Source organism: Amphiura filiformis, chromosome 13 (genome assembly GCF_039555335.1).
Source record: "Amphiura filiformis chromosome 13, Afil_fr2py, whole genome shotgun sequence".
NCBI lineage: Eukaryota > Metazoa > Echinodermata > Ophiuroidea > Amphilepidida > Amphiuridae > Amphiura > Amphiura filiformis.
This window is the reverse complement of record NC_092640.1, coordinates 34,740,812-34,758,172: the sequence shown is the minus strand read 5'-3', so window position 1 is coordinate 34,758,172 and position 17,361 is coordinate 34,740,812. Positions and strand designations below refer to the sequence as shown.

The 17,361-nt window shown below is 36.3% G+C and overlaps 1 protein-coding gene across 1 annotated transcript in view; it reads right to left on the bottom strand.

Annotated features, from left to right (window-relative positions):
* Positions 1 to 17,361, bottom strand: part of LOC140167606 (dnaJ homolog subfamily C member 10-like) — a 146,784-nt gene that overhangs the window by 88,552 nt on the left and 40,871 nt on the right. Inside the window, exons 18-20 of the mRNA XM_072190905.1 lie at positions 16,455 to 16,656; positions 15,319 to 15,450; positions 14,347 to 14,430 (exon numbers count right to left, since the gene is read on the bottom strand). Of these exons, the coding sequence (XP_072047006.1) occupies positions 14,347 to 14,430; positions 15,319 to 15,450; positions 16,455 to 16,656 (418 nt within the window). The remainder of the gene's footprint in view (positions 1 to 14,346; positions 14,431 to 15,318; positions 15,451 to 16,454; positions 16,657 to 17,361) is intronic.

Sequence of the window (17,361 nt, the reverse complement as noted above, 5' to 3'; positions counted from 1 at the left end):
TTTTCTTACAGGTTCTTTTTACACAGCCGTGACGTTAGTCACGGCTGTGTCTTTTTCTTACAGGTTCTTTCTTTCTTTCTTTCTTCTTCTTCTTCTTCTTTCTGCCGACCACTACATTTGCTCTAGCACTTACATGCTTACACCTATTTTAACCTAACTTGGTCACAACCATCATTGACCATGCCCCTACATGTCATATGAAACTCGTGGGGTCAAAGGTCACGCAGGGGTCATAGGAGTCAAAACGTGATTTTAACTCAAAATGCTTCTTCTCTCACAGATTACGTAGGACAGTGACACCACTCGCACACATGCATTGTTATTATCTTGTGTCTATGGGGTCCTCCCAAATTTGGGGTCAAAGGTCATTAAGGGGTCACTTCCGGTATAAAACGAAAAACCTTCAATTTTTTTTATTTGCTAAGAAAAACATAGGACAGTATCGGTATGTTCACACATAAACTGTAGTTACCCTGTGTATATGTGGTATTTTTTAATTTAGGGTCAAAGGTCATTAAGGGCCACTTCCGGTATAAAACGAAATACCTTTAAAATGCTTCTTCTCCCACAAATTACGAGGACAGTGACACCACTTGCACACATGAATTGTTATTACCCAGTGTCTATGGGGTCCTCACAGATTTGGGGTCAAAGGTCATTAAGGGGTCACTTCCGGTATAAAACAAAAACCTTCAAAAATGTTTATTTGCTAAGAAAAACATAGGACAGTAACGGTATGTTAATACATGAATTGTTGTTACCCAATTCATATGTGGTATTTTTTTATTTCGGGTCAAAGGTCATTAAGGGGTCACTTCCGGCCTGAGACGAAAAACCTTCAAAATGCCCCTTCTGCCACAAATAACATAGCAAAGTGATGCCACGTGCACCCATGCATTGACATTAGCCAATGTCTATGGGGTTTTCATATATTTTGGGGTCAAAGGTCATTGGGGGTTACAACACGGCTGTGTTTGTGGTCTTAGACCACAGCTAAGTCTAGTTCTTCTTCTTTCTGCCGACCACTACATTTGCTCTAGCACTTACATGCTTACACCGATTTTGACCTAACTTGGTCACAACCATCATTGACCATGTCCCTACATGTCATATGAAACTCGTGGGGTCAAAGGTCACGCAGAGGTCATAGGGGTCAAAAACGTGATTTCAACTCAAAATGCTTCTTCTCTCACAGATTACGTAGGACAGTGACACCACTTGCACAAATGTATTGTTATTATCCAGTGTCTATGGGGTCCTCACAGATTTGGGGTCAAAGGTCATTAAGGGGTCACTTCCGGTATAAAACGAAAAACCTTCAAAATTTTTTATTTGCTAAGAAAAACATAGGACAGTAACGGTATGTTCACACATAAATTGTAGTTACCCTGTGTATATGTGGTATTTTTTTATTTAGGGTCAAAGGTCATTAAGGGCCACTTCCGGTATAAAACGAAATACCTTTAAAATGCTTCTTCTCCCACAAATTACGTAGGACAGTGACAACACTTGCACACATGCATTGTTATTACCCAGTGTCTATAGGGTCCTCACAGATTTGGGGTCAAAGGTCATTAAGGGGTCACTTCCGGTATAAAACGAAAAACCTTCAAAAAATTTTATTTGCTAAGAAAAACATAGGAGAGTAACGAGTATGTTCACACATGAATTGTGGTTACCCAATTCATATGTGGTATTTTTTATTTGGGGTCAAAAGGTCATTAAGGGGTCACTTCCGGTCTGAGACGAAAAATGCCCTTCTGTCACAAATAACATAGCAAAGTGGTGCCACGTGCACCCATATATTGACATTAGCAAATGTCTATGTGCGTTTTTATATATATTGGGGTCAAAAGTCATTAAGGGGTCACAACACGGCTGTGTTCGTGGTCTTAGACCACAGCTAAGTCTAGTTCTTTCTTTCTTCTTCTTCTGCCGACCACTACATTTGCTCTAGCACTTACATGCTTACACCGATTTTGACCTAACTTGGTCACAACCATCACTGACCATGCCCCTACATGTCATATGAAACTCGTGGGGTCAAAGGTCACGCAGGGGTCATAGGGGTCAAAAACGTGATTTCAACTCAAAATGCTTCTTCTCTCACAGATTACGTAGGAGAGTGACACCACTTGCACACATGCATTGTTATTATCTAGTGTCTATGGGGTCCTCACAGATTTGGGGTCAAAGGTCATTAAGGGGTCACTTCCGGTATAAAACGAAAAACCTTCAAAAAATTTTATTTGCTAAGAAAAACATAGGACAGTAACGGTATGTTCACAAATAAATTGTAGTTACTCTGTGCATATGTGGTATTTTTTTATTTAGGGTCAAATGTCATTAAGGGGCTACTTCCGGTATAAAACGAAATTCCTTTAAAATGCTTCTTCTCCCACAAATTACGTATGACAGTGACGCCACTTGCACACATGCATTGTTATTACCCAGTGTCTATGGGGTCCTCACAAATTTGGAATCAAAGGTCATTAAGGGGTCACTTCCGGTATAAAACGAAAAACCTTCAAAATTTTTTATTTGCTAAGAAAAACATTGGAGGGTGATGGTATATTCACACGTGAATTGTGTTTACCTATTGTACATGTGGTATTTTTTTTCATTTGGGGTCAAAGGTCATTAAGGGGTCACTTCCGGTCTGAGACGAAAACCTTCAAAATGCCCCCCTTTCTGCCACAAATAACATAGCAAAGTGGTGCCACTTGGACCCATACATTGACATTAGCCAATGTCTATGGGCGTTTTATATATTTTGAGGTCAAAGGTCATTATAAGGCGTCAAAACACGGCTGTGTTCGTGGTCTTAGACCACAGCTAAGTCTAGTTAAGCTTTATTCTTCATTCAAGGTAAACAATGGATCCTGATAAATGAAGAGTATTCTGAAATAAACTTAAAAATTGGCAACTTTTCCAGTAAGTACAGCTTTTTAAGTACAAGTATTATGGTCAGTTGTCCACGTGGGTACAACTTTCATGTGACTTGCTTCCATGAAATGAGCTTAAAGCCACAAGTAAGAGTTTCGAGGCGTTCCAATTTGTTGAGTTGCTGTTCTTTGTTTGAAGACACCTGTATATAGTCAGTGGTATATCCTTGCGAATGGGGACATTATAATAATATGCTGTAGGCCCTACTCTGTATTCAATGCTGTCCCCATTCACAAATGACATACCACAGGTGTCTACAAACATCTACTCAACAGTTGGAAAGTCGTGGCGCTCCCAACTTGTGACTTTATGCTCATTTTGTGGGAGCAGGTCACAAAATTAACAACATGGTGTTTATAAGTACATCATAAAGTGGAAGTGAAGTACAAGTTGATAGAGGATGGTCCAATCCACAGCCTCTCTCCCACTTTTTCATCTCCAAAATCTAGATTTTAGTATCAGTGGGAAGCCTATATTTTTCTCATTTACCCTGTGAAAAATTAGGGCTGAAATATGTGTTGTTTAGATTCTGTGAGCCAAAATGTGTCCAAAGTGGGTCTATTCACACAGTACGTATTTCTATGTAGCATTCAATGTCACAATTTGACTGTCGTGTCAATGTGAACAATATATGATACATTTTTAATCCTTCAATACAAATTTGACCAATAAATAGCCAAATGTGGCATAATTGATACAAACACTGCAGACCCATGATTTGTTAGAAAACATCTGAAACCAAATTAAGTAGAAAACTATGTCAGAATTTGACACATTTTTTGGCATAAAAGAATAAGCTTGAATGGAAGAGAAGTAGAAAACTTGTGGAAGAGCAATGCATGAAATAATAAAAACATGGCTTGAAAAAAAAAAAGATCTATTTAACACAAGAATATTTTTACAAAAGTTAAAAGTAAGTAAAAAATATGAAGCAATCAAGTTGAAAATGTGTAAAAAAGTTGAAAATTATTGCAACTTTTTTTGTCAGCCTCAAAAATGGAATCCGTCCATCAAAATGCATGAACATGTACAACAGGTTGAATTGCTAATACCTATGTACAATTTTAACTATCACCCCTCACCAAGTCGCTTTTGGAATCAACAAAGCAAAGCAAAGCAATTCAATCTGACAATCTGCGGCATAAAAATATCAAGTTTAAACCCAAATTCATCTGTTATTATGTTGACATCAAAACATGTGCATTATCTAGAATTGTCAGTTACTTCTGTACCAATTCGCCATAGAAGTAGTGATGTAACAGAATTAATTACCACAGTGATGGTTCTACACTATTTCTGAATGTAGTGTCATGCACTATTAGATTATACTCAAGTCATCAACTGAAATAAATATAGAGCAAATCTTGTCTTCTACCGTCCACCCGTTTACTTGTGACCCCTAACATACGGAATATTGATCAGCTGCTATGATCGTGTACAGCTTTACTCCAACTGAATGTTGCCACAGGTGCTAGAAGATCAGATTGTAAAATATAGTACTGTATTTGACCTAACTAATTCCCATCTTCCCTTAAAGCAATGTGTGATTTGCATAAAAAATAAGATTCCTATTTCAATGTTAGTTTTTACTGATAGCTACTGATCGCATTGCCCGTTTTAATTTCACGCCAAACAAATGAGGTAAAACGAAGAAAATTTGTATTTCATTCCAGCGCCTACAATGCGTGTATTTTAGCTTGCCGGTTATAATTATCATGATTATCGGGAGCTTCACGCAGCTGATGGGATTCAAACAAGACGTATAAGACGAATAGCGATATACACACAGTTTATGCGTCAAGTCGACGTACAGCGCCTACAATGCGTGTATAATCTCGCCAATCGTATTATTTTTCATGATTATTGCCGAGCTACAGCCTACACGCAGCTGATGGGATGTACAAACAAGACGTACTTTAATAGCTTATATGCATACAGTTTATACGGCACGTCACTTATTCAATGATTCACTATACACACGCAGGCGACATATTTATTCAGCACTCGTCGGTGAGCTCAGAATAAAACCGGGTTGACCAGGTTTTATTATAAATGTTAAATTTTACTGTAATTAAAGCACTTCAAGCTTAGTCTTTCACATGGCATTTATGTACACCAATTGCCATTACAATGGTGCAAAAAGTAGACATTCAAAAAAATTGAGGGCGTTATTGTGGAGCAAATCACACATTATGGCTTTAATTCTATACGAGAGGCAGCACTATTAGAAGGAAATAAGAGCCAAAATGGGGAATCTATACACATACACATGAAATTAAGAATACAGTGTATAATCATCATTGATGGAATAAGATATGACCAATTGAGTCTTCCACCGTCATCTCAAAACCAGGTTCTATGCCCAAAGTGTGTGTTGTGTGCACATACCTTTCATACGCATGCTTAATTACTTCATATGCTTTCTTAGAAAGCGCAAAAAACAAAAATGCACTTTTTACGCATGCGTCCGCAGGGTGAGCCTCATTTTGATAGTAAGATGACAGTTCTGTGCCAATATTACAAGTATAATTGAAAAAGCGGTACTTATTTATAGAGAGGAACTAATTAGGTCAAATACAATAGTTACATAATCATTCACTTGGATATATTTTATATATTAATCTACAATAAAAATTCCTTTAAAAGGAATAGGGTGGGCAAATGAAAAATTGTCAAGAGAAATGAAAGAATGAGTAAGTCAAGTTCACAATAAATAAAAATTCCTTTAAAAGGAATAGGGCGAGCAAATGAATTGTCAAGATAAAGGTGTAGTTCCATATTGATAAGTCCAAGTAAAATAAAAAACATGTTTCACGTCCAGGTTTTTGAAAAAAAGGAGTAGGAGGGGCCTTTTTATTTTGTATCGCAGAATCGATGTAAATACCCATATTTAGAGCTATTTTAGCGTGCACAATAATGCCTGCAAAGAGGAGGAGGCCTCTTTTTATTTGTTGTTCTGAGGGGTAGGCCCCCTCTAATGATCTCGAAACCTTCCAAATTGTTTCTTGTATATTGAGAAGGCTATAGAAAGCATCTCAACTCCCTAGACATAATTTTTTTAAAGTTATAACTGAATTGCAAAATATAAAAATATAATTGAAGAAACCTCCAAAAAGGAGGGAGGGGACGTGAAACATGTTTATTTTTGTATTTGGCCTAATGCAGTATTACTTGATTATCACTTGTCATCATTAGCAGAGGAGTGAAATTTTGATTGAAAGAATTAAACTAAGGGACGCACCATTTGATACTGAGAGGGGGGTAGGAAGTTGGGGTCGGGGAAAGTTTTTTATTTTTATAGTTGGTGGGGAAAGTTTTTTTTTGCTCATGAAGTGGGTGAAGTTTTTTTTTTTTTTTTTTGAAAAACTTCCTACCCCACCCTGAGAATCTAATGGTGCATCCCTAAGAAGGTTTGTGTTTGAAGTTATATAAATAACTAACTAAGAGCAATCGAATTAGGACAACAAAATAAAAAAATAAAAACCCACACCATAGGACTGTACGGTAAAACATGTACCAACAGGCTACTTTTTAGTCACCCACCTTTGTAGGACTACACAACAAAATAGCCCTCCACCATAGGACTTTGCGGTAAAATATTTAGAGGAGTATGCCAATTAAGGCCAAGTAAAAAAAAATGTATATGTCCGGACTTTTTCAAAAATTGGTGAGGGAGGTCCTTATTATTTGTTATCGTGTTATTGTTTTACCATTCATTTCTGTGTAAAATTGCAATGGCAAATGTTTGTCAACACATCATAAAATCGGAGAGGCCCCTAATATTTTTGTTATTTCCCCAAAGCCCTACCCCTAGCTTGAAGAAAGTGTTTGCAATGTGTTTATAAATGATAACCAAGAACTTCTAAACATGTCATTTCATCACAACAATTTGATAAACAAAGTAAGGAAGCAAATAGGAAAAATAACTAAAATATTTGAAAATCTCCAAAAATCGGAGAGGGCGGGGACGATATACACGTTATTTATTTTACTTGGCCTAAACAATGAATCACCACTCATGACTCGAGGTCAAAACCATTATGTAAATAAGATAATGTTTGCATGCGATGTCAAACAAGGAAATGTTGACATAAATTAATTGACTGTTTGGTTTTCACGATGCTATTAATTTAGCCCAAAGATTAGGAAAACTAGCAAAACTGGTGAACTGGTACTGTTCAAATAAAAACATCTGCAAATCTTGCTGCAATTTCCAAATAGTATTTCTATTACTTAAATAATTATTTTTGTTATTTCTTTTAATACAAACACATTACTGCCTATGACGACTTTATCGTATTACTTACATATCAAAATCAAGTAATAATTACAAAACTCGCCAGTAAACTATCACCTCTGTGGGTGTTTGGGATATAACCGCACGAATATTTTCTCAACACTGCGGCATGTGAAAAAGTAGGTCAATAGTCAGAGAATACAGGGTGGGTGCGGCACGCCGCACCCAAAAAAAAAATATCTTCACTGTATGATTTTCGTAAAATGTTGCTTACTGGTAGAAAGCTTGCAGTGGCAATTCCATTTGTAATCCATACACCCCTACGGAAGACATAACCTTAGTTTTCCACACAGTAAATGTGAATTACAAATGAGGTTACCTGAATAGGTGACCCCATTTGAAATCAATACCCCCTATGTGACAGATTACGTTCATGTCCTCCATGGAGGGTTATATGGATTCATATGGGGGGTTATGGATTTATGGGGGTGTATGGATTTCAACTGGAATAGCCCAGCATAATAAGGCACTGTTATTAAGTTTCAAACACATTGAGATGATTTGACACACCATGTGACACCATACAATTGAATGGTAGGAAATTATAATCAAGTGCATGTCAACTTTTTTACATTAAGCCCCTATCCCAGAGCCATTTTCTAATCTGCAAATTCTGATTTTTGAACACAGCATTTTTGGTGCTTTTTTCCAAATTGAACGCTCTGAATGTTCACCTGTGTCTAAACTTGTACTTGTATTTTGTTGTTTCTTTTGATAATTTGATTGCATAAAATATAACAGCATATGCATTGCCAATATACGAATATGCATTTTGTTGCAGAAATGTATCTTCAATTTGTTAGAAAAGCAAAAAACACATTCGTTTTCTGATATGACTCTTCATGGCTCTAGCCTAAGACACGTTTTATGCAAAATTTATAACCTCACACTGTATACAAATATGATCATATTTTTATGTTCGCTTTTAGCCAAAAATGAAGCCCTATATGAGCTATATGTACAGTCTCTCTTTACGGTTGAATTCTTTCATTCACACACATTTTTTGATTGAATTTTAAGATGTCCCAACCTCAGTCAGACACAACATTCCCCCATGAATCCAAATGCTTCATCCCCACATTTCTAAAATAATAAATCTTTGCAGCTGTGTGGCAAGTTTTGTGATTGCTTATGCAGAGAGTCATAGACTCACAATCACCAAACTGTAGGGATGAGACTATACAATGATCAGCTCGTAATAGACAAGAATTATTCGGTTTTAATTACTGCGCAGTCAATAAAGACCCAACTAACGCCCACATTAATTCACACATGCGTGCGACAGTCACCCAATATGCAAAGCGCAATTCGCGTAAGTGTTGCACACAACTGTGTGTACGCAATTCTACATCAATCTACGATGTTATGAGTCCCGCCTACTACGAGCTGATCATAGTACACAAAGTCCTGTGGGAACCTACACATATGTGATCAAGATGACAGAACCCGTCATGGAAAGCTCAGAAAAGTGAGTAAAAAACATTGGATTTGTCTTTCAAATAATCCCAATCATCTGATCTTTAGTACTATAATTTTGACACTTTTATGGCTTGGTGATAAACTCACTAAAGATGTGTTATTTTACAATTAGGTGTAGTATTTATAATTTTCTGAAGCATGCATTTCATTGTCTTATAATGAAATAAGTCGGAAAATTGGGTCATAGGAGCTATACCGTAGAATTCCATCTACAAGCCTCTTTTCTCTTTTTAAATATTTTCATTCACACACAAAAATGGACTGAATTTAAGATATTTCCACCCTCACACCCATTAATAACCCAGAAAATTAAATGCATCATCCTCACTTTAAATTTGGCAGATCATGCTATGCAAATTTACTAGTCGAGTTTACACCTTTAAATTGGCAAATTTACTAGTCGAGTTTACACTATTAAGTAGGAAAATATTTGTGCAAATAAGTACGTATTATCTAACAATAAGGTGCATTGGGTCGACAAAAAACAACAACCCAGGCAGACAGACTTTTCACGTATGGTCGGTCCGGATTTTTAATTTTTAGGCTTAAAGTCAATCTTAAATATCACCGAAAGCTAAAAAATATAGCAAAAATTAGATTTTTTTTGCAAAAACTTTTGCAAAAATTTCAGTCAATTTCACATGATTTTTACATGACTTCAGCGAAATAAAAAACAAAATCTTCCAAACGTAAAATATAAGTCAGCCGGGCCGGTAAAACGGGTTTTTTTTTTCGTCTCCTTGTATCTATATTATATTTATAATTCTGAAGCATGCATTTCAGTGGTATTATAATAAATTGGTCAAAATGATGAAATTTGACATAGATATATCTTATAAAAGCCAAAAATAATTGTACATAAAAGGATGAAAACACAAACTATAATCAGAAGTCTAAAATGTAGAAAAAAAAGTGCAAAATCTTCAATATCATCATCTTTACAAAGAAAGAACAAAATAATATGTCTGAAATCAGGTACTGGTCTGAGAATTCCCATCTCTGTAAAATAACTTGAACTGGCCTATAAAAATTGTCAATGCCCACACCCATTTATAGTCAGCCTACACAACTGTCAACAGTTGTTGTTGATATGTAATTAAATGCGTTTTTTGATTTTTCACATCCAAAAAATACATTTATACATAACATGTGGTAGATGCTACTAGTTATCATACTTGTGCGTATAAAATGAATACCGAAGAATTGCTTCTACAAGCATATATGCCTCTACATGAGTGTTGGTTTTTTTTTGACGGAAGAAACGAAATCCATGCACCGTCCACAAAAACATTTGGAGTACGTTTGAGTAAGTATATTACTGATACAGGTGGCTGTACAAACATGTAATGTATTGTAATGTTTTTGTGGAGCGTGTCTGCCTTTTGTCTCTTTTGTCAGAAACCACTCATTTAGAAGGATATGCTTGTAGATGGAATTCTACGGTATGTTGATGCAATTTCACAGCTGAACACAGTTGCTCAAATTGCACAGTAACTTCACAACTGGACTTAATCCCACACTCACAGTAAAACCACACACGAAAAGTCTTGAGTGAGCAGTTAGGTTTAAAACTAAAATGCTCACTAAAGGTCCGTCCTTACTATGCCGCAATTGCTTGCGGATATATCAATTACTTTTTGCCGCAACTCGTCCCATTCCCAAGATAAAATGTATTTAACTTTATTGCGATACCGCAACGCACCAAACTGCAAAGCAATTATGGCGTAGTATGAATGGACCTTAATTTACAGGTTGAATTGTGTGATCATGATGTCAAGATATAAATTGGGCTATTTCAGTTAAAATCCATACACCCACTATAGAAGACAAGACCTTAATCTCCCACACAGGGAGTGTGAATTTCAAATGGAGTTACCTGAATTCAGTGACTCCATTTGAAATCTACACCCCCTTGTGTGGAAGATTAAGGTTATGTCTTCCATATAGGCGGTGTTTGATTTTCAACTGAATAGCCCATTGACGTCTATATTGAGATTTACAACACACACACACACACCCACGCACCCCCCCAACACCCCCACACACCATTTCATCCAAAAGGATGTCCAAAGCCCTATTCTGAACCACAAAATTATACAGCTGCAGTGCAATGAGAACAATGAGGGAGTAAAGAAGGGATGAAGTCCACATTTGGATAAGTGACTTGAATAAAAACTATTCAAAATTGGAACAAAATGTATTGGACGGACACACATAAAATGTTGGAACTAATGCTGGTTTCAAACTGTTGTGCCGCTTGCTGCTTTACAACAATTTTTACGTCAAACGTAATCAGCCTAGCAAGGCACAGCGTCATCATTCCTATATCTTTGTGTCAAAAATTGCTGTGATAGTACGGCAAATCCACTCGTTCTTCATAGTTCGAGATAGGCCGAGTGACTCAGGCTAAGCATATCACTTACACGATATGAGATACTGCAGCGTTTCCATTCCATACATGTTTTTGCATGCTCAGTACCCCATATGGCATTGCCATTACAAGAAAATTTGATTTGTTGTCAGGCAAAACGCGGGTTTTGTTTTCAATACACTAACTGGAAATTCAATACACTCAGCTGCGATTGCTGTTTTCTTTAAACACATAAAGGGTTCACAAAAATAACTCCCCCCTTAAAATTACGAAACATTTCTTAGCATAACTTGACATACTTTTCGTTGATTTGAAAAATTTAAAACCTGTGAATAAAGGAATCATTTTCCTACCCTCCCAAAGTTTTTTTTTTTTTTTTTTAATCTGTTTGTTTTGGCCGAAAATAATCACATTTTCCAAAAATGATGCTTTCAGAAAATGTTGCACTTTTCCACATCCCATACATGTAATGTACAAAAACATTCTCGATATCAATGTTTAGATTGATTTTAATGGTGTTTTTGTTTTCTTTATTTTTCATGCATACGATAACCCAGTCACCCATGCAATCATCTTGCAATTTAAAACAATGATTCATTGACATGTACAGGGTATTTCTAGAAAGTTTTATTGAGCCGGTGTTTCAAAAATGATAAAATCAATTTTAAGAATTACAGAATTATAAAACATTTCTTTGCATAACTTGACATTCATTTTGTTGATTTCAAAAATTTAAAAACCTGTGAATAAAGGCATCTTTTTGCTACCCTACCAAAGTTATCCCTTCACAAATTCCTTTGGTTTTGGTAAAAAATAATCAAATTTTTCAAAAATGATGTAATGTACAAAACTTTCTCGATATCAATGTTTGATTGTTTTGTTTTCCTTTACCTTTATGTCTCTGATCCCTTAGTCACCCATGCAACCATCATGTAATGCAAAATAATGATTCGTTGAAGCTAATTTTGATATAAATGAGGATGATGACAAGTGCAACTTTTTCTAAAAGCATCATTTTTGGAAAATGTGATTATTTTTGGCCAAAACAAAAAGATTTTTAGAAGAAAAAACCTTGGGAGGGTAGAAACACGATTCCTTAATTTACAGGTTTTTAAATTTTTCAAATCAACGAAATGCAAGTCAAGTTATGCAAAGAAATGTTTTGTAATTTTAGGGGGGGAGTTATTTTTTGTGAACCCTTTATATTTAACTGCATTTTCACCGTAACGTTTTTAAATCGTACATTAATAATGTGATATATTCAATTATCATTATGAACAACAGCATAGCCCATTCAGCTCAGACCACGCTGCTGTCAGCACTGGCTATAGAATATTAAATCACAAGTCTATAATACAATGCACCATAGTGAGACACTATACAACTTTCTTTATCTGCGTCAATAATAGAATATTGATTTAAATGGAATTGAATACATCTCTACATCTGAGTTTGTACCATATCACTGAGCTGCAAGTGGCATGCAGTATGAAACCAGCATAAATGACATCAGCCTGCCTTTTTGTGCATGGTTAACCTGTGAGTCCACACATACTATTGGTTGAAAGCAACAAAGTCAAAAGTGCATAAGAATATCCAGGCACTTAATAGTCTTGGTCCCAGCCAGCTTGTGCTCCTTTGTCACTGAAAAAAACGTCTGACTCTAATTAAGTATGCCTTTTCTGATTGGCCGAAATTTCAACCCAGTTATGAACCGGGTTGATATGCATGCATACCATGCATGTGCAGAATTTCAAAAGCCCAGAAATGGATGTCATTCATCGAAGTAACCATAGGTCAACTGCAAGAGTCCAAGTCTTCCAGCTACAGTATATCAACCCAGTGTCTGGATTGCATGCAACTATGCATACTGAAATTTTGATCGGGAAGTATTTCGTTTTTGTGTACAAATTGTGAATTTGTTTCCGTTTTGTCAAAATATGTCACTGATTTAAGAAGCTATAGCTTATATATTTTCTGTTCAAGTTTGAAACTAATAAGAAGGATTGTAGGAGCTTTTTTGCACAATTTCCACCTCCTGTTTTTTATTTCAGCCAGTAAAGCGTTGTCACATTGGAAAACCATTTCCGATCAGCGAGGTTGTTGCCAGACGCTTTGTTCAGCAACGAAGGAGTACAATTCGGCTGGGACGGAGACAAGGCGTTTACATCAACCATCTTGCCTTGACACATTGAATTACATAACACATCAATCCCTCTTACAACAAGACTTTGCATTGCACAATGCGTACGTATGAGTGGAAGCAACACTCCATGAATCATGGAAATACAATAATAAATACTTATCCATTTATACCCAAGTATATTACATGTACTGGCAACAAATTTGGTGAGGTCAAAGTTCATCCTTTACATTTGCACTAAAAAAAAAAAGCAAAGATAAGAACACGTAAGTTATAGGTAATAGAAATGAAAATAAGCGAATTTTTTATTTCATGGCTTATTTCTTCAAATGCTGTTTCTTAGGTATTTAGAGTCAAAGGCTGTTTCTTAGTGAGATAGGTATAGAGTAAAAGCAAGTGAATTACAGTAAAAACTTGATAGTTAGCATATGTGCTTACTATCTAGCGCTTTTTAAAACATGAAATTGTACCAAAATCTGGCGCTTTACCAACTGAGCTAATGGGGTTGAGACATGCATTTGCAGGTTTACTTGTTCATGTATAACTATGTGTATCGATGATTTGCTCAAAACCCTTTAATTTTAGTGGACAGGGCTCTTCATGTTTGCATGTTTTAAAAGCTCTTGATAGTAAGCACAGATGCTAACTATCGAGTTTTTACGGTAATTAAAATATAGTAACTCAATTGTCAAAAATGTCTTCTTTGGGCCCTATGGAGCTGATCAGATCACATATGTGACATGATCAAGGGGAATGAGTCACATGTTGGCAATTTTCAATTAGAAGTTTTTTACATCATTTTCTGCCAGTTTACAAATGCTACATTTTGATGCAAACTCCATCAAAATCGGACATTTGGTTACCGAGTTATGAGCAATTTATCAATGGCTGAAAACAATATAAAACAAAAGAATTTGAACACTGTTTTTGCCAATATCTCAAAAACAATATTAGCGACATCCGACTCATTCCCCTTGATCATGTCACAAATGATAATGAGAAATGACAGCAAGAAATGATGTCTTTCAAGTAAGTACACTACTATGTGTTAACTACAAGTCTTCCAGCTTACCCAATTCAATGAAATGTCGAGAAAATAACCAAACTTACCTTTAATTTATTGGGGAATTTTTGTTGTAAATATGGTACTAATGCATTAGGTGCTTTATTCCATATTTGCTCTCCATACCAGTTCTGGAAAACAAAAACAATGATGATGAACAATTAGGCCAAAAAAACTTGTTTGCTTGAGCTCCACTGACCGACCCAAAATTGGCCAAAATCAGGGTTGGCCCTTTTAAATTTTTTTTTTAGTTTTTAGTTTATAATTTTAATGTTTTTTATTGCTTTTTCTGTGTCTAAATTTCATTTCAAAACTAAATTTGGCCAACAACATTAAGAAGAAAATAATTACTGTAAACTCATATCATTTATAACTTTCCGTTCATGCATCAATGTTTCCAATAAACTTGGCGTCTTATGCCTGTAAGTATGCAGTTGTTCTAATTGAATAAATTTCTATGGTGTATCTTGCATATTGAAGGTCTGAAGTATTGATGTATCTTTGCACATGACCAATGTTCATTGCCTACAGGCCTATACAGTAGTGAGTAAAAAAAAAAAAATCGACCAACCGACCCACCCCAAAAATCCCACTGGAGCGCTCCTTAACAAGTAGATTAGTAAATTATGTGGTGCCTGTATGTATCCCCACCGAAAGGGTGGTTCCATAACCACAATGATAAAAAACAGTCCAAAAATATGAAGGACCCCTGAATATCACTTTAAGAGGCTTTTGTGGCTCGTTAAAAAATGTGGGCAAAATCAATGTGACATCATTGCCCAGCAGTATGCACACGAATTATGGCAATTTCCATTGTTGTTTGCCCTGCAGTGTGTGTACCCACCGTAGTTTGCTCAGGGCATGTGCATTGCAAATCGCCCGCCACATTTCATATAGTACAAGAAAGCCATTGAACAGTGTAGCGGTTTGTTCAAGCATATCGATAGACCAGTCCCCATGCAGTTACATGTTGACTGCTATTGACTGCAGTCTATATTCATTCAATGTTGATAGCATACCTGTGAATACCCTGGTGTGTCTGTCCCTTTATATAGTCTCACTGACGGATAACCCTGTATACTGGCTTGGTTACATGTTGTCTGCCATTGACTGCAATCTACTTTGCCTGCACGGACATAGCCTTGTAATGTCTGTAAAATAAGAAGTTAACCTTGTAAACCAGAGAAGCACAAAATTTCACACTCTTCTGATGATGACAATGTTTCATCACATATTTAAACCCAGGGCTGTAGTAACCGGGGCTGGCCGGGAGACCATGGACGCTTGCTGTTTGAGAAATTTTTTTATATTTTCTTTATAACTTTATTCCAATTTGGATGCATATTATTTGTATTATTTGCATATTTGTCTACCTGCACAACCAAACAATCAACAACTATTTAGGCCTTCGTCCACAATAGTTAACATCTATTTCATAACCATGTTTAGTGCAGCTATATGACTCAAGTTTGGCTGCAATGGGAGTTAGAACTGTTCATGCAGAAACTTCAACCAAAAACTTAACATACAGCTTGTCAGCTACACACGCAACCACCACCTCTTGTATATACCCTAAATGTTTTTGACGCCAACTCAACTGTGGAGCTCTGGAAGTTGGATCATGCTCCATAGTTTGTAGTAGTATGTGTGTAAATATGCAAAACTGTAGTTTGCATGCATATGTGGACACAACACACACATGCCATCTCCATACATTTACAGTGTATACATCCATACTGCCAGAATTCAGAACTGGTTAGTGGGCGACAACTCTCTAGTCTGAAGGTTACCTAGTCCGAAGGCTCCTTAGCCCATAGGTTGGCTAGTCCGAATACGTAATTTACCATTCGCTAGTCCGAATTCTGACAAAAGTTCGCTAGTTCGAATACTGGGTTCTCTAATCTGAGGGTTCTCTAGTCCGAATATAGAATAAGGCTCACTAACCCTTACCCTAAACCCTAACCCTTATTCTATATTCGGACTAGAGAACCTTTGGATCAGCAAACTTAATTTGGTTTTCGGGCTAGTGATCCTCCGGACTAGAGAACCTTTGGACTAGCGACACTTCGGACTAGAGAGAAGTCATGGGTTCGTGCCTCCTTGAACAATGTACAGATGACAGAAAAACATGTCAATCAAGGTTTTTCTTTATTACCTTTGCTATTTGTTCAAACTGTGGCATATATTGTTGACATGGTCCGCACCACGGTGAATAGAAATCCAATATCCAAGGCTCCGTACTTCTCAACACTTTACTTCTAAAGTTGTTCTGTGTGATGACCTCAACCACAGATGGAAGGAATGAAAAGGCCCAGCCTAGAAGGGAGTTAGCATCTCTGTTCCACCCTCGATAGTCACTGTATTGAAGTAAAAAATCTTGATGAGTGTCATATCACATTAGTTTCATTTCTTAAAACATAATACAGGGTGTCCCAAAAGCCATTAGCACAGGTATGCCTATTTAAAGGCATCCCAGTATCAATACATTGAAGTCAATGTCTATTTTCTGTTGTTTTTTTTTTTTTGGTATCTACATGATTCTCATTACCTGACCCAGAATTTAGTTTGACCAATTTACGAAGCACAGTGACCTGGTGTCTCTTCTTATTATAACCAACTCGTTATTAACTGTCATACAGGGTGTCCCAAAAGTGATTAGCACAGGAATTAGCGACATCTACCTCTTTGACTGTGTAGATTCACATAAGTGACATGATCAATGGAAAAGGGTCTAGTTTTACTAGTATTGATTTTGAGTTATTACCAAATTTAAGAAAGTGTACAAATTCTTTTGTGTCTTATTGTTTTCAACAACTAATAAATTGCCCATAATCATATCTAATTGTGTGATTGTAATGGGGTTTGAATCAACAAGAAGCATGTTGAAACTATACGGTCCACAACTTAATAAGTTCCCCCTAATTAATTTTAAAAATAAATTGACAAATATTTGACGAAATGCAAGTGTTTAAAAAGGTATGGTTAGCCTTATTTGTTTTACACATATGGACCAAATTATAGCGTTACACATCAATTGCGTTCAGTCACAATAATTCATTATG